At 40.5% G+C, this 24,810-nt stretch overlaps 2 protein-coding genes across 4 annotated transcripts in view; one reads left to right on the forward strand and one right to left on the reverse strand.

The window, feature by feature from the left end:
* Positions 1–4,924, forward strand: part of SH3GL3 (SH3 domain containing GRB2 like 3, endophilin A3) — a 54,635-nt gene extending 49,711 nt beyond the window's left edge. For both annotated transcript variants that reach the window (XM_075764550.1, XM_075764551.1), the window contains one exon: positions 4,126–4,924. In XM_075764550.1, coding sequence (XP_075620665.1) covers positions 4,126–4,331 — 206 coding nt within the window. In that variant the 3' untranslated portion in view covers positions 4,332–4,924. The remainder of the gene's footprint in view (positions 1–4,125) is intronic.
* A 1,892-nt stretch (positions 4,925–6,816) lies between these two features.
* On the reverse strand, positions 6,817–22,861 carry LOC104630540 (lamin-B3). Of its 2 annotated transcripts, XM_075764400.1 has the most exons (12): positions 22,427–22,861; positions 17,861–18,017; positions 16,732–16,857; positions 15,640–15,810; positions 14,346–14,471; positions 14,008–14,228; positions 13,076–13,301; positions 12,086–12,193; positions 11,081–11,197; positions 10,887–10,985; positions 10,684–10,754; positions 6,817–8,432 (listed from the first exon to the last, which is right to left on the reverse strand). In XM_075764400.1, exons 1-11 carry the CDS (start codon positions 22,783–22,785, stop codon positions 10,713–10,715), a joined length of 1,752 nt encoding a protein of 583 aa, XP_075620515.1. In that variant the 5' UTR covers positions 22,786–22,861; the 3' UTR covers positions 6,817–8,432; positions 10,684–10,712. The 2 variants fall into 2 exon arrangements, with proteins under 2 accessions (XP_075620515.1, XP_075620516.1); XM_075764401.1 differs by lacking the exon at positions 10,684–10,754.
* Positions 22,862–24,810: the final 1,949 nt, after the last annotated feature.

The raw sequence follows: 24,810 nt of genomic DNA on the forward strand, positions 1-24,810 counted from the left end.
GGAACTGCAGTAGGGTCGATATGCCCTGCTTGTAAATGGGGAAACCTTTCTGTTCCTGTTTAAGATCAGAATCACGAAACAGATCAGATTTATGGTCTGTGTTTTAGAAATGTGAACCATGCATCTCTAAGCAAAAGTGCTAAATATTTTAAGGTCTCCATGTGATTGGGGGGATAGCATCATGATCACCTTCTTTGTTCATTTAGAAAACTGATCTCTTCATCCAACACAAACAAGCACTTGTTTGTGCTTAATTTGCCCTGTTTACACATTGACCCTATCAAAATGTAGACCTTTAATTTCTCTGACACTATCATTCAAGGTAAGTAGTATCTTAGTATTCAGCAAACCCATAGAAATCAACAGGACATTCAGAGTAAGCTGTGATACATTCAGCACAACTACCACAGTCCAGTTCTGAGTGTTGAAATGGCTTTTCCTGTGTTTCACCACAGCTTTTCAAGTCAAGTATCAGCTGCTCGGAGCAGAAATAGTATTTTCCTTTGTATGGTCCCTGACACATGGGGATTATTTACTACTAATGACTTGCACACATTTGCAGGGCTAGATTTGCAGAAACCTCATTTTAATGTTGTGAATTATTTAACTGCTTTGATTAAGCACAGATAACAAATCCGTGTTTTTGTTCTAATTCATTGTTATCCTTGTTAATCAGCTGAGGCTATGAGCATCATCTGGCTTAGTTTAGAACTGTCTTTAAATGCTGTGTTATGTCATGCCTTTCATTCTGTTTGTTCGTCAGGGCTGACAGTGATATGAAATAAATGGGTCTGGTTGCCATGTGTTGGAATTTGACATAAGCGTCTAAATGTTTACTCACTTCAGCTGTGAGGGAGAATTGGATTAATTATCTTAGCAAGCTTCCAGTTTGTGATTATTAAAGTATCATTTTGCTACCATATGTATCCAACGTGGTATAGAAGACAGAGTAGATGCAGGTACAGGCAGTAACTCCCTTTTGGGGAAAACAAACAACCAATCAAACCAGCATTGAGCAGCATTCTGATTTCATTCTATAATACTCCAGAAATCATGGACAGCTTCTTGCTAAGCCTCTTTTTGTGAATTTTTTTTTTTCTATTTGTGCTGCGCGAGTCAACGTTTGTCTGTCAGAGCCCCCAAAGGACTTGCACTGACTCAATTTTCCAAAGTTGAAACTAATAGAAAGTTTATTAAAGCGACAGATACAAAGAGTTTGGAATTGCCGTTGATAAATGCACTCACTGCAATAGCGCCAATATATGACTATGATTATTATTATAATGCTAGCAAAATACTGTCCTGGGTATTTTCACTGAAAATGTGAAATTGCAATTGCTTACCAAGAAGGTGTCCCTGTCTTGGGTGGAGGAGAAGGAGCACAGCCCATTGACTGCCCCTTTGGGGTCTTCAATTTCTTCTCTCCCCCCCGGGGGTAACTTCCTCAATGTCCTTTATACCCCAACCTTAGCTGTTCCCTCCCAGGGATGACATTTAACATGATTTGGGTGGAAAGTCGAGTACTATAGTCATATATGTTTAGCATGTATGCCTTTTAGCTCATTAGCATATTTAGGGTGTCAACTTGAATATTCATTTTGCAGATAATGAAGCAAAAGGTCTCACTGCAGGCACCGTGGCCTTCAAAATTCTGTGTGGAAACCGTCTATCTGTTTATTCCACATTCTCTAGCCAAAACAGAGCTGTCTTGCTGCCCTAAGACTCCCTCCTTCAGCTGCTTCTCATACCAGCCTTGTGGATCTCCATCCACAATGTTTGTGTAAGAGATAAGCGGACACCTTTGTTTTTAACCTCTTAGGTGCAATTCCCACACCAGGTTTGAGTAGTCTGGAGATTAATGACGTCATCTTTTGAATGTGACAATGAAGTGTGGCATTTTAGTTCCGCAGCTGGAAAAATTAAGGAGACATGCATGGTATTGCAAATTAACATAATCCCTGTTTGGGGAAAAAAAAAGAGTGCTGTTTCTTTAGCTTAAATCTCTGCAACAGGAAAGGATGTACAAGTATTGAATAGCCAGGAAAAGGCTGGAATCATGTCGCCAATTCTGTGATGTTAAACAGCACGTGTTGCAGACTGTCAGGTAGTGCTGCCCCTGTTACCTTTGTCAGGGAAGCTTTGACTCATTGGATTATACAGTAGCAGCAGCTTCCTGACTCTGATGAAGACTTTGACTGATCCTACAGCCTGGAGTGAAACCGGTTGTTCTGGCTGTGACCATTATTTAAAAATCTTTCCAGGCTGCCAGACACTTCTTTGCGGTTCTTTGCAGCTTAAAGTGAACCAAACATGATCTATCTCATATCAGGTACCTCACTGTCAGAAATGAACTGGCTTGCAATAATACATTAGCCCCACTGGGGCAGCTGGTGAAAGCAAGGAACTTTGTCAGTTACTCAGAGCGCTGCCTTCTGCTGTTGACAGTTCCGGTAAGCTGGTACCAGTTCTACCTCGGCAAAGACTGAAAGTAACTCAGCTGGTTTTGAATACAATCAGATCATTTTTCTTAGGGAAATTGTGGCTCATCTTCTTTTTTCTGCTTGGACTGTTTCAGCAAAAATATGTCCAGAAGCATGCTTTCACCTGTGTGATTGTACTAGACTTGCCATAATTTAGTTTGTTCTTGTAAAACTTCGTCACTGGGCAGCAGACACAGTGGACTAGTCCAGCGTTGTTACAGCAATGTTCTGGGGAGGTTTGCTGAGGGGATCTCTGTGTTGGCAGCTCTCTTTCATTGCTATAAATAAAAGCTCTCTTCTATTGTTCTAAAGGATAAAATGTACCCACAAAATAGAAAAGCAATTCCTACTTCCCAGTTTTAACACCGAGTATTACCACCAATATTATTATTGTCAATTAAAAAGATGCTTTCACCTCTTCTCATTTACTGATCACCAGCATAGTTGTCAGCTGGTTACCTTAAGAGACTTCTCCTGATTCCTGTTACTAGAAAATGCCTGAACAGTTACTTTTCAATAGTTTCCTACACATTACTGAACCTCTGGCTAGTCCTCAACCACAGAGCTAAACTTTACAATTTGAACATTATGTTACATTTTATTAGAATAAGTTATTATTATTCATAAATATGAATGAATGAATATATTATATGTCCATACCACAAATCCAAGCCAATTAACACCCCTTCATGAAAATGTCTTTAAAAAAGGTGAGTGCATTTACAAGGTTAACTTCTTTTGCTAATGGTGATTCTGTTTTGTACTTTATATTTATTTTTACTTGTTTTCCTGTATGTACTTACTACGATATTAGCATATGGTACCATTAATATTTGAAAAGACTAATTTGGAATGAAGATCTTTATAGCAGGGCAAGCAGCCTAAGTCAGAAGAACAGCCTGTAAGTCACAATAACAGCCAGATACTGTATTGGAAAAAATCTGTAAAATAGTTTGACAGGTACTATTGTTCCTAGCACAACCTTTACTTTAGTTCAGATGGAGGATGTGTACAAGAAAGGGCTTGAACTTGGGGAGCAGTAACCCAGAACTGGCTGTTGCTGCTCAAGTGAGGTGAGGATGGAAGGAGCACCTGGAAGTGTGCAGCTAGAAGCCTTGCTCCTGCAAACACACATAGCACGCCAATCCAGGTGGCTACCTCCAGGCTGTCAGTGCGTGGTTGGAGGGCTGGCTCTGAGCCCCTGCCCATGGGTAGGCATTCACACAGTTTGTTTAAGTGGTTACTTGTCACTTCTTCTCTTGGCTATTTCCTCAAGTCCTACCATTCCAATTCCTCTAGCCACCACTCCAAAGAGACCACGCTGACTTAGACAACTGTGATTACTCAAGCTATCTCTGAGATAAACATCCTTTTGAAAGGGAAGGCAACTAGGAATGAAAATGGAGTAGCATCTGAACTAAAGGGAGAAACCAAATTCTGCTTTAAACTAATTACCACTAGTATTATTTTTATATGTAGAAGTTCCATAAGTTAACAGGTGAAAGCAATGGAAGAAATGTTGCGAAGGGTGAGGAAGAAATTCCTGATAGCAGGGCTACATGTTTTGACCCATTGTTTTACGCTTAGCGGCTGGTGGGATGCTGTGTGACTCTATTAATGTGGGTCTTTTCTGTTACTGGGGCAGGTTCTTCAATGCACATGGATCAGCCGTGCTGCCAAGCTCTCTATGACTTTGAGCCAGAGAATGAAGGCGAGCTTGGGTTTAAGGAAGGGGACATCATCACCTTGACCAATCAGATTGATGAGAATTGGTATGAGGGGATGTTAAATGGAGAGTCTGGCTTCTTCCCCATTAATTATGTTGAAGTGATGGTTCCCTTGCCTCAGTGATTGTGTCATTCAAGCTGTGAACGTGATTTCATGACTGAAATGGATTCACAAATGTTCTGTCAGTGTGGCATTCTGTGAAAGCCTTGCTATTTAACTGACTTACTGACTTTTGTACGCGTCTTTTTAAAATGTATTTATTTTATATTCAAAAAAAATTTACCTTCCCTGATTCCATCAACCTGCAAAAAAACCCATACCCAGTTTTTTTGCTTTGTGCCTTGAAGATCACTGTATGAAGTGTTTCCTGGTAGCTCACTGTTGCTCCAGAAATGCATTTCCTTGCTATTATTGTACGTGGATTTTTTTTATCTTTGGCTGCAATGACTTTACTATTGAAAACCATTTTTAAAAATACTGTAAGTGAAGCTAACTGTAACCAGTTCCTAAGTTACTGATGTCATTGAGCTCTTTTCATATACCACACTGTAATTTGTTGTGAGCAAGTTAATCCATGTTTCACATTGTATGTTGACAAAAGGCAAAGTGGTTGTTGTCAATATTATGATGTTGTTGTACTAAGTACAAGTTCTCAGCATTAAAAATTCCTATAATTTACTGACCAACTGAATAAATATTTCTGTGGGATAAGAACAGTGGTTGCTGCTTCTATACCTATAGTTCTGGCATTTGTTTTTGAGCTGGAGGTCACTTTTGCTAAATATATCAACTTTCAGTGAAGAAAACAATGCTACATTAAAAATGCATGAATTAAAACCAAAGTATTAGTTTTATGACCCCTCAGCTACTGGAATGTTAATAATCTTGCTCTCTCTCTATTGATTGTGTAGCATTTATAATATCTGTTAAAATTTTCTTCTAGCAGGAGGATCAGAGAAAAATTCTTCTGAACTAAGTACAAACTTATCCTAACTTCACTGAGTTTGTATAGAACTCCATTGCGATAAACAGGTGAGTATCTCTGGTGACTACTGCCAACAAATGAAAAGTCAATACACTTCTACATTTTTATTTATTTGAAAGGGATGGAGAAGGAGGAGAAAGAGAAGACTAGGTGGAGAGGGACATGCTATAACTGAAACTAGGCAAAAAAAGCCTCAAAATGAAAGACTTGGGCATCTTAAGTACTATCAAAATGAAGATAGAATTAATTTGTTTTTCTGTTAGCCTTCTCCTGCTTTGCTTAGAAAACACAGATCTACTAATGACTGAACTATTCTGCAGCCTCAGAGGAACATGTAATCTTTTGCCAATTGTTCTGTGTACACAACAGAGCAATGAGAAGGGAGCTGAACTCTTTATAGCAAACTAGCTTAAATCCAGCTTCAGAGTTTCGAGCTTTGCTTGGTTCTGTAACTAACTGGCTAACAAAACCCTGGCTTTCTGGTTTCTTTCATCTCTGGCCTCTTTCATCTCTGGCCTTGGCTTGCACAAGAGAAGTAGAGGGTTATTCTTTGCAGCTTTGGCTACAGCCTGCTACTTAAGGCATGTCATCTCAGAAGTTGGACTTGCTCATGTAAAGAAGAAAATTCATCAGCTCTTTTCTGAATTCATAGGTGACTACCTAGTAGTTATTAGAGCAGCACTATGGGAAGTAACAAACCTAGTTTTTGAATGGCAGTAGCCATGATGTTCTGAATACAAGAATGTATGGGGCAATTTTCAAAGGTTTAAGTATTTGGGATTCACAGCTGCTTTTGCTTTCCCCCCCTTTATCAGACAGGTCTCAGCATGCAAGAAAAGAGGCATTGAAAGCTCTTTTCTACCTCCCCAGAATTCCCTAGAGGAAAGAATTGCATCTGCACAAACATGCATGCGCACATATAAAGGTTTGTATTTTGCAGTAGGCAACTTGCCATTCAGTATAGAGCTCCTGCTGAGCTGCAATGGCTGTCTTTCTTTCTTACCTGACAGGAGCAGCTATGCAACAGTAGTAAGCTGGAAGCAAGCCAAAAGAGCACCATACAGTTATTGATTGGGATAACTATAGAGAAGGGTCATAAGAAACTAACTATCTTTAAGGTGTGCTACCAAAAAGACAATTTGCACAATAGGCTCCATTGCACATCAGAGAATCAGTTCTTTAACATCTACCTTTTAAGAGTGCATGCTAAGAACAAATTTCATAAATGGCCCAGTAGGTTGTACAGAAGTAGGTCTTGTCCTAGACCAGTGATGGCATTACCAAACAGCAACCTCTACCACTGCTGTTTCCTATCAAGACTTGTACACTAGTTCAAATCTTTCATGGTTGTTGCTTAATACCACCCTTCCCTTGTGCTATGAAAAGGTTTCATTTGAAATATTGAAGAGTCCTTTTAAGTTCATAGCAGTTCAGCTTTATTTGAAAAATTCAATGATGAACATAAAACAGGGCAGCACAGTATTTCTGAAGGTTTCTTCAGTCTGCAGGGAATTTTCCTGAAACTCACCAGTTTTATTGCTTCAAAGTCTTTTAACTTAAGAAAGATCAATGAACAAACAGAACTTTATTATTTAACCTGCAAATATTAAACTCCAAGACTGCTTTTATATTAATGAAAAATATCTTTATTAGTTAAAAAAGTTTAAGAAATCAAGACAAATATAAGAAGGTTACAGCAGCATCTATTTCTGTGTGGGCCCATAAGGTACAACAAGAATTCAGATCTGCTCAAATGCAAGTATTAAACTGGTATCTAGTGTTGATGTCTCAAAAGTAGACTTTTTAAATAACAAAGGTGAGGCTTTCCTTATACTAGCTTAAACTCTCTTAACAACTGCATCCTAAGATAGAACAGGTCTTAAATTCAGAACTGAATACTTTGGCAAGACAAGAGACAGTCAAAAAACCCCCCAAACTATTCCAGCATTTGGAAAAATCAGCAATCATCTCAGCTGTTCTTCCTCTCCCTTCAGCTATTTCCCTCACACTCTTAAAGAGATGTGGCTCATCAGGCCCTTTCTTTACCAGAGCCAGCAGGTAAGGTAAGCAGTTTAGTAAAAACAGGCTAAGAATAATTGAATGCACTGGCCCCAGAGGCTGACTGCTTGGTTTCTGAGGGTTATAGGTCAGGCCTTACATGGACTACAGAGCTATTGCAGTTACAGTAAATTACATACTGGCCAAAATACATACTGTATTCCCCTAACAGCCCCATAAGACATACACCAAGCAATAGTGCAGAGATTTAGTACATAAGGATTCTAAGAGCAGGTATTTTTGATGTTCCTGTTACTACAGTTAGTGCTTTCTAGTTTTGATTTTTGTTTTAGTCTTTTTTTCCTCTAGTGCCTTAAAAAGCTGGCTTGTTGGGACCATTCAGAGTGCTAATGTTGCTAGTTGCAGTACCTTCTCTGTTGGAATGAGATTTTTTTCCTTCACATTTACAGGATACATCTGTCCAAGTTAAGTTTAATGCAGCTATGCTGTGATATACTGTATCTAAGAATATATATTACTGAAACTGGTAGATTTCTGAGTGCTAGAGTACAGTACATGTAATAACAGACAATAATATTTTTTATAACTTCTAATTTTAAACTCTGGGATGTTCTCTAGCAAGCAATCTAGACCAGTTTCATGTATTTCAGCATCAGGATCTGAGCTGGAAGTGTTTCCAGTAAAACACTATCCTGAAGAGTGCTGATTACTGCAGCCAAGTTCAGCCTTGCTCAGGGTGCAACCTTGCATGTGATCCGGCCCATGTAGTTTCCCACTCAGGCTTGAAACAAGTTACCCCCTTTGCAGACACACTGTATCAGGCTGAGGCAGTCTCATGCTCATTGTCAAGTGTTTAGCACCCTTCTAGGGTATATGTTTAGAAGTTTTGTAAACTGTGTACCCTCCCCTGTTTCAGCAGGTCATGGAAACCAGATCTTTGTGTTAAAGTAAAAATAACTTCACATAGAGCTTGTATTCTACTGCTCTTTATATCAGTGAATCCAAGAACAAGGTCCAGTATCAGAAGGTAGGAAATTTCATCATGGTATGGACAATGTTTCTTACAAAGAGGTCAGACAGGAGACTTGAATTCCAAGTTTCAGTTATTGCAGAAGATACCAAAACACATGTAGTCTATGTCACCTGGGATTGAGAAGTGTTTTCAGATGATCATCTCTGTGTCCGTACTACATGACAGAACAGCTAGGATCCTCCTTTTGCTGCAGAAATAAATCATGAAGACATCAAGCTAATTAGCATCTGTATAGACAGTATTTATTGCTGATTACCTACTTGATCTTCATGTAGGTATGGGGGGGTTTTAGTGTTCTGTAGATTTAATTGCTTATTAATAAGCAAAGCAGGTTTTCAAGAGGCAGTACTTTAACTATACTAGATGGTTTGGGGGTGGTGGGGAGGAAAAAAATCAACAAGCTTTTAAGAATTTTGAGTCCATGCAATACATGAACCTATGCCTTTAAGGGCTAGCTTATCAAGCTAGCTATCAGTATCTCCATTCTGAAGCACCAAGACTTAATTGGCATGCACATTCATGCTACCCTAGTTAGAATGATAAAAGCAGAAGCAAAACCCATGGAAACCCTGTTTTCCTTTAAAGCACAGCATGCTTTCTTTGCATCATTTTACAACATGCAAGAAGTTAACTCTGTTTTACTAAGCTGCCATTATTTCAGTACTACTAATGCAGCAGAAGCATATAGGTACTAATGACAAAAGTTTGGTAGGAATTCAGCAGACAGGAATGACATTAACATTTGAATGAGAGTATTAGGATTGATTCTTACTATAAGTGGCACACAACTGTACTGTAAAGTTGCTGATAAAACAGATTAGAGGCTTAAGGAAAAAAGTTACTTTTGCTTTCAGCATTGATTGCCAAACAAGCCATACTATTAGTGAAGTCAAATAAAGAACCTTAAAGAAAACTTGAGAGGCCCTACTCTAACCATGAAGAAGCTTGTATGAAGTCTTACAAGCATAAAGCTTCCACTAGTGTTACTTCAACCATTTTGGTGTATGCTGTGCAGTAAGAGCCCCAAAGGCCAGAAGAACATTACAGAACCTCTCTCAATAGCCTATTTAACAGGGTCTCACCCTCCTTCAGTGAGACATCAAAAAATATTACAAGAACATGCATGTAAGTCAGGAGACTTCAATAAACCTCCTTCAAGCCAGATAGTATTATAGTAATAGATATTTACCCAGATTTTGTTTTTGAAAGAAGGACAAGGAAAGAACCAAGCAGCAGGCAGTAACTGCCTGTTCTTAGGTACATTTTCTTCAGAAAAACAGTACTAAGGTACTTCTACATTTTCAGACAGTTATACCATGAAAATATCTAGGAAATGACAGTGGCTTTAAGACCTGGTGCAGTAAGATGCAAGTCCTCCTTGTAACTGTGTAGAATCAGTTTTAGCAAGAGCTGCTGTAGCTCAACCTACTGTGTCAGCAAGAGGGAGAGAATGAATTTTTAGCTAGGCATCCTCTTGCTCTTTAGGCCTTGGCATTTTTACTAGCAAAAGGGACTCAGTGCTATTTCAAGTCAAGAAACAAACACAGGAGTCAAGTACATTCCATAATTGTTCAGTTATGACCAATTTACAAAGCTTTGTATTAGTTCTGGTTTAGACTACTGCAGCAATTACAGATACCCAACTACTAGCCTACTGAAGTACACTAGGAGCATCCAATATGCAGAAGTTCAAACTTGTAATATGGTCAGTCAAAATCTGTTTGGAGGGGCTAGAGAGTCTTTCACAGGGCATTACAATATGCAAGTTGTAGCGAAAGAGTTATAAGTATATTGAAGACAAAACATGCTTACTCTATTTGACTATGTTCATTCCATTGGCATGACCTGCATCTGTGCTGAAGCTCCACTTGAAAAGTATTGAAGGGAGTATTTATGACAAACATGGCTGAGATACTTTTTTAGGACAAAAAAAAAAAAGGAGTTCCTGGAAATAAGCTGGAAGAGAAGTACCTCAAAGTCATACCTGAATTTAAGAGGGACTTAATCAATATGCTTTGATTTCAGCCTTTTAATCCTTCTGAATGGAAATACTAGGTTTCTTCAGTGTGAGTTTAAGTTATCTTGATAGCAAGTCAGGGAAACTGGAGTGTCAGATAAGTCACTTCATCCCACAGAAATAAAGTATTTCTGGTTAGCATTTGCATACTGTTCTTGCAGTAACAGCTTTTAAGTTTATTCATAGTCAGATGTTTACATGGAACAGACACTAAAAGTAGTGTTTTTCAGTGTGTCAGTAATAAGAGACCAAGCAATTAATGCTACTATTTGATCATATTCAACCAGAGAATAAGCAAAACATCAATTCCACTTGTGATGCAAAGTCATGCAAGCTACATCCTACATAGGACAAAAGGCTGCAGCACTATAAATGAAGCAAGTTTTCTATGAGATGACAAGCATGATTCTCACCATCTCACCTGCTTAAGGATGCTCACAGGAACCACTATCATGAAACCAAACAACATTTCTTTTTTCTTCTTCTTTTGGTCTGACATCAAGAGAAATGTTAAGAGTTGTAGGATATGGATAATACTTGTGGAAGTATTTTATACAGTAATGAAAAGAAGTGACCACTGAATGATTCTGTTGATAGTATGTGTTTAAACTTCAGGCAGCTTACTTGAGATGGAAACTCCATTCCACTTCCAGTTACTTCTTCATCATCTTGCTCACCGCTTTCTTCTCTGGGTACATGCATTATCTTCCTCTCTGCAAGTTCCTAGAATACAATTGAATTGCCACCAAGAACCCTTGAGAATTAAGAACATCAAACAAGTTTAGCATTAGGAAATTAGAAGCTACTCTGTCACTTACCTCACCATCATCTGTGATGAGTGTAACACCAATATTATCCCCAGTTCCCCAAGACTTCTGAGACTTCCAGACCAGATCACTGGGACCTGGGCTTACATCAGCAGCTGCACCCCAGATCTGCAACAGATTTAGAGTGAGATTACAATTAATCTTATTTATAGTTAGATTAGCATTCAGTCTAATATATATTAGCTCTTAATTACTCCAATACCAAAGACATCTAGTAACAGAAGCTGTACTGTAATCCTTGGCAGGTTAGTTCTTTTCAGAACTACCAAGAATGGTGGTAATGGGTTTTTTTGGGTTTGGTGGAGTCTTTTTTTTTTATGTTCTACCTGAAGATTGTAAAACAGTTAGCATAGAAAAGGCTGTTAAGAGCTTCTACCTGAGGTAGAGGCAGCCTTGCTTGGACATGCATACTATTCGAGTCAGAACCAAGCCATAGTTACAGACATACTCACAGAAGCAATTTGTGTATACAAGATAGCCTCTAGCCTGACATCACTCACAGAGCTCTTGAGCAAGCTCATACAGAGTTTGGAGTGCAGAGTGTAGAATTAGGTTCTTTGATCATTGTCTGAATGTACTTAAGAGTACAATTTTAGAGCCAATATTTAGCTTAGTACCATAAACCGTGAGCTCAGCATTGCTGAACTGTAGCAGACTAAAGCTTCTAGCAACAGCCTTTTCACAACTTGTATCAAGTACCAGGAGTATGGGGAACCCTAAGAATAAACTAGAATATATTGATTCTGTTCAAAATAACAGCACATCTCAATCTGGGATGTTCCAAGTTCAATCCAAGATCTAGCTTTAAAAAATTTAACTGGCATTTCAGATCAAGTTGTTGCAAGGATTTTTTCCATCTCCCTTTCCAGAAAATAAGGATTTTAGTTCTTTAGGCACTTGCAGTATCAATTTAGTTTTCTTTATTACATCAATCTCTATTGCCATCTAACATAACAAGAACAGAGCTCTGAGTAGTTTTACAAAACCACTACCTACTGTAACTACTTGGCCTGCCTGAAGAACGAACCGTGAAGGAAATTTGTATGTTACATCTGACACACTTCCAATATGTCTTCTTAACACCCATCCATGTAGTGGTTGATCCTGTGGGACAAGAAATTTCTCTCAGCATTACAGACCAACACCATATCATAGAAGCACAAGGTTCTTTCCAGACTCAAGGGTCAGTCTAGTCCCATTCCTGAAGGATACGAGAGTCTGATCAATTTTGAGGAAGCCTTCAAGTTTCCATTAAAGCCTCCCTATGATTTCTCCCAGCACTTCCTTAGCCCCACAAGTGTAGGCACATCTATTCTTGCCTTCTGTTGAAGGGGGATCGTGACACTCTTTATCAGGAAGATTCCGATAAGCGAAGTTGGTCATGCCCATCTACCAACTTGGGCCATAAAACATATACACAGTGGCCTGTGGAGGTTTAAGGCATCTCAGGCTGAAGTGGATACTAGCCACAGGTTTTGGAGCTCTGAGGATTAATTCTAATAATTCTGGATTTGCAGACTAAGTCAAAGAATTATCTAATTGGTCAGATAAACACTATGTGGATTAGATGTCAGCACTATTCACCCTTTTAGCTGTTAAGCATTTCTAAGTAATAAGAAGCTGTTATCCAATTTACTAAGCACCTTATTTAGTTTGATGATAAGTAGTACTTCTGATAGTGCTAGCCTGAATCTGATGAGAAACAACTGAAGGTGTTAGATTTCCACATCACAGAACCCAGTGTACCTCCCTGCAAAAGCACCTCCCAGACATCCCTGTGAATAAAGACACCTGCAGTACCAAAAATTAGAATTAGTTTCTAGTTTCTCTTGATAGTAGCCAGGTTAGTCCCCATTTATATTTAGTTTGGCAGTACTCTTCCCTCATCTCTTCATCCTTCCCTCTTGTCATCTCTCACTAAGCTACAAGTTGGTTCACAAGCAGTCATACTTTGCAATGAAGGCCATGCAGACTTGAATGAAGTACCTCATCAGCATTGTTTTTAAGCCTGACAAATTTCCCATCTGCATCAATTTCTTCAATAGATACATTTCCAGAAGATGAAGCATGCTGAACAGTCTTAAATCCAGCACTATGCCCTCTCTTTTTGGCTTCTTTCATTTTCCTTTTCTTCCCATACAGGAACCGTCGCCCTTGACTTGTTGCTTGAGTTTCAGTGCTGTGTGAAGGTGAACTGGGTGACAGCTCTAGCCTAGGAGGGAGTCAGATAACATCTACTTGAATATCTGAGGTGCTTATTTCTTCTCACTCCTATCCTCCCACTACAGCCAAGCCTAGCAGCTTCTTATATCCAAGCTTTCCATGAAGTTTTGAATATAAGATTATTTTTACTGGCAAGAGTAGCTAAGTAGGTTGTTAAGTTTGGAAGACAGCCCCAGCCCTAGAGTTCAGAGCAAGCTTATGTCCATAAGAAAATATTCCCAACTGCAATGAGTATTCCTTTAAAGCCTCTACAGACACAATCTTTAGTGGAAGTAGTTTTTGACCCTTCTTAGCATGTATTGAGTTCATGTTGTTCTCACCAGGCAGCACCGGGATAGTCAGGAATTGATACAATTTCCCAGTTTCATTCATGAAACTTAAGCACTGTCTTAAAGATCTTTCTAGGACATAGCACAGAGCTTTGAGAAAGTTTGATTCTAGGGAGTGACGTCTAATGGACCTTTGAACTTTATCAGTTGGGTTTTATCAAGTTACTTCACCTTACTACACCACACAGTGGGTATAGGATATAAATACCATCTACAGAAGATTATACTTCAAGAACTAAATTATTAACTATGTGATTAGTACCATATTTGTTTCTTGCCTCCTCCACACTCTGAAGAATATATAGTTAATGAGCATAGAGATCTTGGATGAAGCAAGTCTTCACACAAGGATTTGTCATAGCCTACCTCTGTTCCTCTCCTTCCAGCATCTTTCTGTAGGCATTTATTTCCAGATCTAGAGCCAGTTTCACATCTAAGAGATGCTCATATTCTTCCAACTGTGCTAGTGCCTGCTGCTGGGCTTGTGCCATTTCTTTCTCTTTTTCAGCCATACGCCTCTGATGGAGATCACGATCGTAATCCAGCGTCTCCTGTAGCTCCCTTATTCTGTTCTCCAAAGCAACATTCTAAAATTAAATGGAGGGAAAAATCAATTAATAACTGAAAATTAAAGAGGAGAGGCCAATATTTTTAATTGAGTATCAAAATAAAAAATTCTAAGGACATACAAATAAAGGTAGTACCTGGCTTTGATATTGATTAACTTGAGATGTCAGAACATCAACTCTCAGCTTTGTTTCCATCAGCTCCTCCCGAGCAGCATTGGCAAAGTCACTATTTTTTGCTGCAGATAGCTCAGCATTCTTCATCTATGGATAAGTCACTGTTAGTAATTGATTGCTTATGACAATGTATTTTAAATAAGGAAGGAAAACCAAGTGATTTCCTGCTCTTACATGTGAAAATAGTTGTTTTACCCAAGTGCACTGATACCAGTGAAGTCCAGGTCAGAAAGTTTTTCATTGCTTTTCAGGGACGTTTATACAAGTTTGACATGCACATCAGAAAAAGTCAGTACTAACCAGGTAGTGAAAATTGCTGGATTAGGATATTTCAGTTACAGATGCATGAAGACTTTGTATAGATATGAAGTAAACAGATTCTCCAGAAGAACAATGGAAAATATGTTTAGAAGCTGCTTGTCAAAGCATGGGGCTACAGGATATTAGGTGTGCTTATCAAGTTACTGCTCTTCCCCGAAAGTTTGTTGCTAAAAAGTTCCTGCTTCACTATAAGCAGCACTGAGCTATTTCTAGAGCAATTCAACATTGAGATGTTCCAAGAAAAGATATAGTAGAGCCACACTACTACAAAAGGAACTCACAGAGTTTCCAGTGGAAACCTGGACAAAAACATCTAAAGGAATTCACTGAGTTGGCATCTAAGTTGGAGTATAAAACCAGAAGAACCAGAATGAACACATGCATTGTGAAAAGTAGCAGATCATGTGATTCTGCACTGATTATTAAGGCTTAAGATATGAAAGCTGTACACACACACTGCAACCAACCCAGTAACCCCTGGGATCTCACCTACCAAGGGTATAAGCCTAAAGTATTACTTTTTCCTGCATATGTGGCTAACGCTGGGAGAGAGGTGACAGACCAGTTCTGGAAGACAAACTGTCAAGCTACTTCCATAGCTGCCCTCTCCCCCTTATCCAGTACTAGCAACTGGAAAGGGACATTTAAAAGTGCACTTGTAGAACTGTAAGAATACCTTGTTTCATGCATTTTAGTAGAACTATAATCAGTAGAGCAAGTTTTATTCAATAATACTGAACTTGCTTAATACAAACATAGCACATCTTTGTCCTGAATTTGTCAGAAGTCTGTATTATGATTAACTTCATTACATTAGCCATTCCTAATTGCTCCCCAAAGGCACAGTATTTATGCTTGAACCAGTTTTGTTTGGGACCAAGTGTTTGTAGAAGGTCTATTGTAAAGTTTTTATTAGCATCTTTTACAGACTTACTTTTGCACTGAATGTTCGCTCCAGCTCCTCTTTGTATCCTTGAATTTGTTCTCCATGTTGTTTTCTGAGCCCCTGCAGAGCATCTGTGAGCTTGCTCTCAAATTCTCTCTGGTGGCCAGATATTAATTCTGCTATCCTGCTCTCATGGACTCTTTTTGTCTCCTTGAGTTCCTAGGAGAAGTTTCTCAGAGAATAAGCAAGCAAATACAGTTTTATTTGAGACTGGACTTACTGTACCAGCTTAGCAATTCATTCAGTATTGAAGCAGATTTATCACTGAGTGCATGGTAATTCATCTTTATTCAGATCTTAGATATTCATCCATTAGGTCAGGTACTTCCACCTTGCTAGCTGCACTGTGTTGTTTTGCTCCCTCACTGCCAACATTGCTTAAACTAATAAATGCAGTAGTTTGTATTTCATTTTAAGACTAATTCTTTGAACTAGATTGGTTTATCTGCTTTTCTATACTTAGAACACATGCATATATGATTTAGTTTAAGCACTGTTACTTTCCCTATTCTTGTTTTAGTCAAAAAGTAATAGTAGTTGGTTAGAGAAATTGAAATTCCCTATCACTTAAACCACACACAGAGATTCTTTCTAGTCAGAAGGAAGTTGGTTTACATTCACATGTTTTTTAATTCTATATATTGACTTCTCACACAAAGGTCACCAGACACCTTTGATAAAAGTGCTAAGGAGGTAGGGAACAGGAGTTGCTTATTAAAGCAGATTTAACTACTTTGCTTATTTTAGGCTTCTAGCAAACATCTGGAATCATTTAACTTTAACTGTACTTTAACTTTCAGTTATACAAAGTAGCATATTGGGATTGTAGTTACCTTCAGAAGTGCAGCCTGAGAAAATTATCTCATATTCCAGATACCTATTGGTACTATGCCAGTTAAGATGAGGTTGTGTACTTTCTTGAAGTCTTCCTAGTTAGGTGGGTTTTATTGGCTGGTGGACTGTCATAAATTGACTCAGCTAGCTACCTTTTTAAGGATAAAGCCCATCTTAACATTGCTTTTAGTGCATCCAGGTATCATAGACACCTAAAAAAATCCCTGTTAATAAGCTAAAACATACATCTTCATGAAGGCGCTTCTGGAATGTCATTTGTTCCTGCAAAGTTTTCATATGGTTTTCCAGGTCCACCCTCCTCAACATTTCACTGTGGAGATGCTTTTTGGTATCTTCCAGTGACAGCTGCAGCTAGAAAAGACATCAGGGTAATCAAAATTAAGAGGTCATTCTTCCAAACTAAGACAGTCAACTTATTACAGGTCATTCAATTTCATTTCCCACAGCAATCAAATCACACTGCATTGTGAAGTTAACTACTCTAAGTTCTTATTTCAGTGGGATCCAGCATATTAGCAACAGAAAAAACCCTATTTGTTACATAGACCAGATTTCCCACAATGCAAACAGGGCAGTCCTTAATCCTACCAGCTAAGTTTGACTCCTCAAAGTAGACTTCTGATGAATCAATTGTTCCATCCATATACATTGCTGCTCTTTGCAACACTAAATATCCCAAACTTCTCTACCTTTCAATATCATTTGCTTGATGCTTAACACTTAACAAGTGAAATACTCCAAATATAGCTTAACTAGGTTGACAAACTATTATATTCTTCCAGTGTTGGAGTGTGCTGCTTTAATGATACAAGTTTGTTGGGTGTTTTTAAGTTTTCATCCTAAAAATTTGTAATTGGGTTATTCAGTGATCACATTAAAGCATGAAGACAAAACAGCTATGCTCTTAGAAATGCCTTGATAAAGTAGCAACTCAACCAGAGTTTATTTTAGTAGCACAGGAGCCTACAAAAGTAGTCAGAACTTATTTATTCTGCCTAGATTCAAGCAGAGTGAAGCAGGGTCTGTCAAATGCTCCCTTTGCTGACACATTAAAGAATAGTACAGGGGCTACAGCAGTACAAAACACATCAACTTACTTTGTCCTTAGAACAAGAAACATTACATACTGTGGTCATAGAATACAATTAAAAGTACCTACAACAGGTGGAAGTTTTAACAGATCAACTATCAGTAGCATTTGCTTTCAGCAAGACTGCAGAAATCTTTTTGTCTACCTGCCATCATCATAGATAACAGTCTTTCCCTGCTTTTAAATCTCAATAACTAGTTGGGGAAAAACAAACAAAAGCTTCAGGAACAAAGGCAAAGTTGAAATTCAAGGAACAAGTCTTACAGTGACTACTTCACTCTTTAATTCAGAAAGGTCATTCTCCAAGCTTCGGTTCTCATTCAAAGCTATTGCTAAGTCGGCTTCCTTCGCATTCAGCTGAGCATCAAGGTCTCTCATACGAGCCTGTACCAGGTTGAAATCAGCTTCTGTTTTTGAATTCCTGGAAGTGAAAGTTTTGCACTCAGAAGTTGCAGCTGATAAAGGAGAAAGTTTATGTGTTTACTTTCACAGAAATCTGTGGCAGAACTGAAACGAGAGGTTAGTTAACACTTGTGAGAGCACAGGGTAGGCTTTAAAAAACAAACCAGACAGGCCCCTCAGACAAGTACCATTTGTCTAACCAGAAAGACTTCTGACCTGGTTTCCAGCCTGTTTTGTGCAAATCCTATGTGGAAGCCAGCTATTTTCCACAGCATTACCAACCAGAGAGGGAAGGGCCAGGACAGGCCACTGTCTCCACAGAGAGGGACTAGTCACACTCCAAGCAAAATTCACCAGACCAGTGACCTGCTGCCACCAAACAAGCTGCTCACACAGACACCTCCTTTCAGAAGCAAAGGCTGCCACCAGCTTCCTGGCAGAGAGCCTGCTGGCCATGAGAACACCCTGCTGCTGCAGCCACCGGGGCTGAGCCCCACACGCCCCTCACCAGGAGGGCACAGCCATGGCAGGAGCTCCAGCCCAGGGAGGCTCTGCAGCACCTGCAAGCAGCCATGTTGGGCACGAGCAGCACAAGGCCTGCTGGCCTGAGGCGGGGTGGCAGGCAATGCTGGTCACACATGGGGCAAAGCAGCCCCTCCTCTGCAGGTATGGCTGCCAAAGAGTGTCATTCCTCCACCCCCTGGGATGTTCCTGCCCACAGCAAAGGAGGGGGTTTGTCCCCAGGAGGCCACTGGCCTCAGCCCCTCATCCCAGCTGGGGCTTTGCCTCCTGCAACCTCTCAGCTCCTGACAAAGTGCAGCAAGCCCCCACAGCAGCCACCCTTCCCTCACAGCACTCTTGCAAGGAACTGCTCTCCCTCAGGAAGGCTCACACACTCTTCCCTCCTTCACACCATGGCAGAGTAACAGAGTAAGAGAAGCTTTGCCTTCAGAATAGGGCTGTTTCCTTGCACAAATACCCAAGTACAGAGCCCTCAGGTATCACCTAGATAGCTAATGTAGTTACTGAAGTTGCCATTTTTACTTGGCACCACAGTAGAAAAGTGCTGGGCCCACAGCAAATTCCTGTCAGAGAAAGGGGTGATCATTTCCCAGACTGCTTTAACTTCTAAAGCCCTTGCCATCATCTGACTTCCTGCTCAGAACTCAGATTTGAGATCACAAAGAATACAGTGTTCAACTTATTTTAGCAAAATCTGTTCTGCCAAGTGGCTAAGTTGTGATAATTCATCCAATGAGTTTTCCAGTTGATAACTGCACAGACCAGTTGGAGATAGTCCAAATGCATTCTGCAGGAGTGATCAGCTCTAGAAAGCTTGGAAAGTAAGGGTTGTTTAGTCTAGAGAAGAGAACCGTGACAAGAGACATGACAGTCTTTACATACATGAAAGACTGCTGCATAGAGAAAGGGAATCTGTTTTCCATGTCTGTTGTGGAAAAGACAGGAAGTTGCAGGCTTACATTGCAGGGAGGAATATTTGGGTTAGATGTTAGGGAGAGGAAACTAACAGTAGTTCAACACTGAAGCACATTGCCTGGGGGGGATATTCTGGAATCTCCATCATCTGGAATTTAAAAAAAAAGGGTTATGCAAACATCTGCTGGAAAGGATGCAGGTATGGTTGCTTCCAACACAGGCCTAGGGCATGTGGCTAGATCAGGTTCCTGCTCAAGACCTTTTCTAGCCCTGCTATTCAGAGATATTTGTTGATTGCATCTCATACTTCATGACCACAACAAAACTAAGTGTTTTGCTAGCAGAAGTTCTTTATTATTTTTTCACTCAGACTCTAGAAAAAAAAAGGAATGCTACTGGGCTAACAATGAAAAACAGCATAGTGTGTTGCAGGTTTTTTAGTATTTACAGGTTTCTTTCTTTTCTAGGTATTAATCAGCCACCTTCCTTTTGGAATCTCTGCTACCACTTATTGTGAGTACTAGTTATGATACTAACAAGTATACATCCACAACACTACTTAATGATAATATTGACTGTTTCATCCTAAAATAATATAGGTTTCCTTCTGCAATCAAAGCATGTGCAAGACTGAAATTCCATTAGTATCTGTGTTTTAACTCTGTGGTTTGATTGTCCACTTTCCTTATGCAGGCCTCCAAAAGCCAGGTTCAGGTTTCCTGTATTCTTTCCTCAGAAATATTGTTTTCAGACAACCTTGAAGCAAGTTGTTAAATTGCTGTTCTTAAAGATGAAACAAGTCTGGCTTTGACAAGAACATTTACTATCCTTTTAAACCAAGTTTGGGGTTCAGAACACCACTTTACATTATTATGCAGAGACAGTTACAGTACTCTACAACATTCCACACCAACCATTCTAGAACTAATCATGACTTATATACCATCAATTGCAAGCAATAACTTTGAGGCACTGCCAATCACATTCCCTGTGAATCAGAGTGTCACATATGCTTGACCTGGATAATTTAAATAATTTTACCTAAAGAGTTCAGGTATGTTTGAAACAGCCTCCAGTTTGTCAAGACTAGGGTATGTTAACAGCACTTGCAGAATGAATTCTTGCAGCTTCAGCTTGCTATACTACATATTTAAGGTTCAGTAGCAAAATACACCTATTCTTACTGATGCAGAAAACACCTGGTCTTAGCTTTCTCTGCTGTGCTACTGTAGTTGCTTTGACCTTCCTCAGGCTTTGAAACCAACCAATATGCTTATCCACAACTCCTCCTCCCCAATTGGCCTACTTCCAATTACCACTGTTTAAAGTAGTAAGAAAAAAGCTGAAATGCAAGCACACTTCATTGTTTCTGAAGCTTTAAGTCTCATCAGTGATTAATAAGAGCCAATGGTTAATGCTGTGGGGAAGTTATCTGGTAACATTCCATCCTATAAGAGTTCCAGGTTATTTAAAGGGTGTATATATAAAGGGCACGATACCCTCAAAGTAGTTTGTTCCAAGTCATCTGAGACATTTGCAGTTAGGCAGCCCAGATACAAAACACTCATTAATATTAGGACTTCAGTCTAGTCCTTTCAGAAAGTAGCATGTACTAGGTATCATTTCCCATGGGCTGTAAAGTTAACCACTTCTAAGACCTAGTAACTTTAAAAAAAAGAGATCAGTCCAGAGGATTGCATACCTTCCAAGCCTAGAGCTTTATAAACAAAGCCACAGAGTTACACAAACAGAAAGCAACAGAAAAGTTTTAGAACTGGCATTACCACTCTCCTCACTGTCCACTCAAGTGGCTGGTTAGATTTATGAACTAGCTCTACAAGCCAAAACCCAGCATGAATAAGGCAAGCCCAAGAGCTTTTAAGCAACTGAAAATAGAAGCTTAGAGTAAAACCATGTTTTATTCTCAATTAAAACAGCTACTTAAGTCTTACTGAGCCTACAAGGAGGCAGTATTTGCTCCATACAAGTGTTAAAAGAAAGAGCTGGTGCCTAAAGGTGCTATGATACAAGTTCATAACAAGCTTTAGGGGACCTGTGGACACCCAAATTATCACAAGTCCAGTTAATGTAGCAGTGCAATGGGGCACTAAAATAACTAGTAATGCTAGCACTCTGTATATATCCATAAAGGAAAATCATTTATGGATGAATGAACGAACACTTGTTCCCTACCCTTTACTACCCACCTTCTGCCCTCCTTTGAGAGGGTTTGATTGCACTTCTATTGGGGAACCCCTTTGTTCCAGGCTTGGTGACACTAGACAAGAAGATGATTCCAGGCTCAGGATACGCAACTTGCCAGAAAGTCAAGCCTGAAACAGCAGGCAGTTCATCCCAGTAGCACATAAATCAAGACCTAAAAGCGACTAAGACAATTTCTGTGCAGTACCTGCACGGACAGGTAAGCTATACTACTTACAGGACTACCTCCTCTGTGTATTCCTCTCTAGACAATGTCTGAGCTAAAAAGCCCCAAAAAGATGTGAGCTGACTCCATACAGAGACTCCTTCCCTCACCCTCTTAACTTTCTAGATGTTTTCCAGCATAGCAGCTCTTTGAGTGTTTTCAAGCACAGGTGTGGTGCCAGCCCAGTCAGCTATGCAATACTATCCCCATAAGGCCACCTGACACCCCAAATGCCCATCACAGGGAGGCACCAGAGCAGCCCAGCAGCACAACAGGAGACACTCACAGTAGCATCCTTACAGCAGGTGTTCTCCAGAACGGACATTATGCTTTCTCTTAACCCAAGACCCTCCAACCTCCCAGCACCCCTTTGGGATCTCACCATTGCCATGAGCCAGCCACCCTACGGCACCAAGCACTACCTCCCCAGCACAGTTGTGAGCAACAACACCCCCTTCCCCTCACCCTGCCAGAGCCCCCAAGAGGAGGCGGCCCCGGGTGGTTCCCAGCAGGGAGGCCTGCTGGGGGCCAGGCAGGTGCGGCAGGAGGGCCGGGGCACGGACCTGCTCAGCAGCTGCCGGTGCTCCTCGCCGATCTTGCCCAGCTCCACTTGCAGCGTGGCCCGCTCCATGGCGACCTCATCCAGCGCCCGGCGAGCGTCGGCCAGCTCCGCCTCGTAGCAGAGCCGCAGGCTGCCCAGCTCCCGGTCGCTGCCCGCCTCCTGCTCGGCCAGCCGCTGCTGCAGCGCCGACTTATCGGCCTCCAGCGCCCGCACCCGCTCGATGTAGGCGGCCAGGCGGTCGTTGAGCCGCTGCAGCTCCTCCTTCTCCTGCAGCCGGCTCAGCCGTGTCGGGCTCAGCGGCGAGGCAGCGGCCTGACTCAGGGAGCGGCTCCCACTCACCGGGGTGGAGGTGAAAGCCATGGCCACAGCAGCTCCGGCCCAGGCCCCGCTACCGGGACCGCCCCGCGCAAGACTCCCAGCGCCCGCCGCCGCCCGTGTATAAATAGCCGCCAGCTGCCGCCGCGGCCTGCCGGCAAGGGTGGGCAGCTTAAAGGGCTACGGGCTGCTTCCCCCACTGGCGCCCCCGCAGCTCCGTTTAGAAAATATACGTTGTTGGTTTGGGGTTCTTTGGGGTTTTTTTACCCTCCTTTATTTTTTTTTGCATATGCCTTGCTGCATCTCGTCAGTCCAATGGTGCTGCCCGGAGAGGGCGGGGAAGGAGCTGTCAGGAAAAGCCTGGAGCAACCCGGCGTTTTTACAAACCGGTTCAAGGGGTCGGGGTGAAAAAAACCAAACCACACGGATTTAGCAAGATGCGTGTCAGCTGCAGTGATGCTCACAGTCCGGCATGCTGCCGTGTCAGTGCTCTGGCTGTTCTGTCTGCTTTTTTGCAATTTGTCCAGCTGATGGGGAAAAAAAAAAAAGCTAGTCCTTGCTTTTTTTTGTTTTGGTTTGGTTATTGTTTGTGAGCGTTTTTAGGTTAGGCTGTGGTGGCTGTCAGCCATTCCAGTGCTACAGTGTTTTGGTTGAAAGGTGATGGTATGAGCAGAAGGAAGAATGGAGGGGAAAAGGGAACCTGCATCAAGACAAACATGTGAAACAGTCTGCAAAGCCTTGCCCTAATTACATTTTATAAAAATCCTTGTTCAATAAGAAAGTTGCTTCAGCACTTCTTTAGTAGTGACATGTACTGTGATAGTTGTCAATTTTCTCCAGTAGCTAATTAATTTACACTTTTCATTTTCACTTACATTTTGGGGAGCAGGTGCTGTACAGATCTCATTCAGTATGAGCATAAAAATCCCTGAACTTTAATATAACTGTTAATGATGGTGCTTGTTGCAGCAGTTACAAGAAACTTCACTTAAGAGCATAGCTTAACTCCATGTTATTTCATACACACACACAAATAGCCTTGACATCCTCTTAGAGTTCTTTAAATGTAAAGAGAGATTTTATGAAGGTTATAGGTGCAAATTCAAGCTTCACTTTATATGTCAGCAGGCATATAACATAGGAGAATAACATAGTTGGACTGAGGATTGTAGCCGGGGATTTTAGAATTAGGTTGTGTATACCGCTGGATACAAAGTTACAAGGTAGGTGAGGACATACAAGGAGGTATGGATACTCATCAAGATTTTCTTCTGAACTTCTTTACACATTTGTATAAAAAACAAATACAGTTTCAAAACTCTCAAACTACCTGCAGCATGGTAATGACATACGGCCGGACTGAGCTCTTCTGGTTCTAGTCCTAGCAATAGCACCAGGAAATTCTTTTCTGCAGAGTGGTTCCAGTTTTTTATTTTGATATAATGAGTACTTGTTTGTTCTTCATTGCCAATAGAAAGCTCAATTCAAGAAAAATAAAAAGTATGATTTAAATCTGAATATGTACCCCTAAGACCAAGATGTGTACATCTGAGGGTTTACTTCAGCTTTGAAACCTTGGTCCTCTACAAAGAACACTGTGATCATATGTCATTGTCATGTTTGATGGTTGCATGCTACTGGCCAGCTGTTCAAATACAATTGTATGGTTTTGGAACAGAAGCAGAACAAAGCAAGAAATCTGCTATTCGAAGAATATTTTCCTTGCCTGCCAAGGCTTTGTAATAGTGCAAACAAAACCAGCTGAAAGAAATAGTTCAAAAATAGTTTGAGCTAGTTTTATCTTTTGTATTCTTCACCTGTTCTCCCTGTGTGAGAACAGAAGGTGGCAAGTTAAGAAGAGCATAATGGAAATGTTACTGATCCTTTTCTTTCTGATGCTCTTTCTGACTTCTTCTTTGATAAAGACTAGTCTGTACTGCTTGGACCACAAGTGGAGCTGCTGAATTCCTGCAGCGATGAGCTTGTACCATCTTTTCCTACTGTTTCAAGTATAAAGATATCAGGAATGTTTCAGGATTAAGAGATATGGAGAGTATCAGGACAAATTGT

Source organism: Balearica regulorum, chromosome 12, assembly GCF_011004875.1.
Source record: "Balearica regulorum gibbericeps isolate bBalReg1 chromosome 12, bBalReg1.pri, whole genome shotgun sequence".
NCBI lineage: Eukaryota > Metazoa > Chordata > Aves > Gruiformes > Gruidae > Balearica > Balearica regulorum.

Coding starts and splice junctions, on each gene's coding strand:
- LOC104630540 (XM_075764400.1), bottom strand. CDS start 22,785: ATGGCTTTCACCTCCACCCCGGTGAGTGGGAGCCGCTCCCTGAGTCAG. Junction 14,472..15,639: donor AGCGAACATTCAGTGCAAAA/GTAAGTCTGTAA, acceptor ACTTATCCATAG/ATGAAGAATGCTGAGCTATC. Junction 11,198..12,085: donor AGGCAGGCCAAGTAGTTACA/GTAGGTAGTGGT, acceptor AATCTGTTGCAG/ATCTGGGGTGCAGCTGCTGA.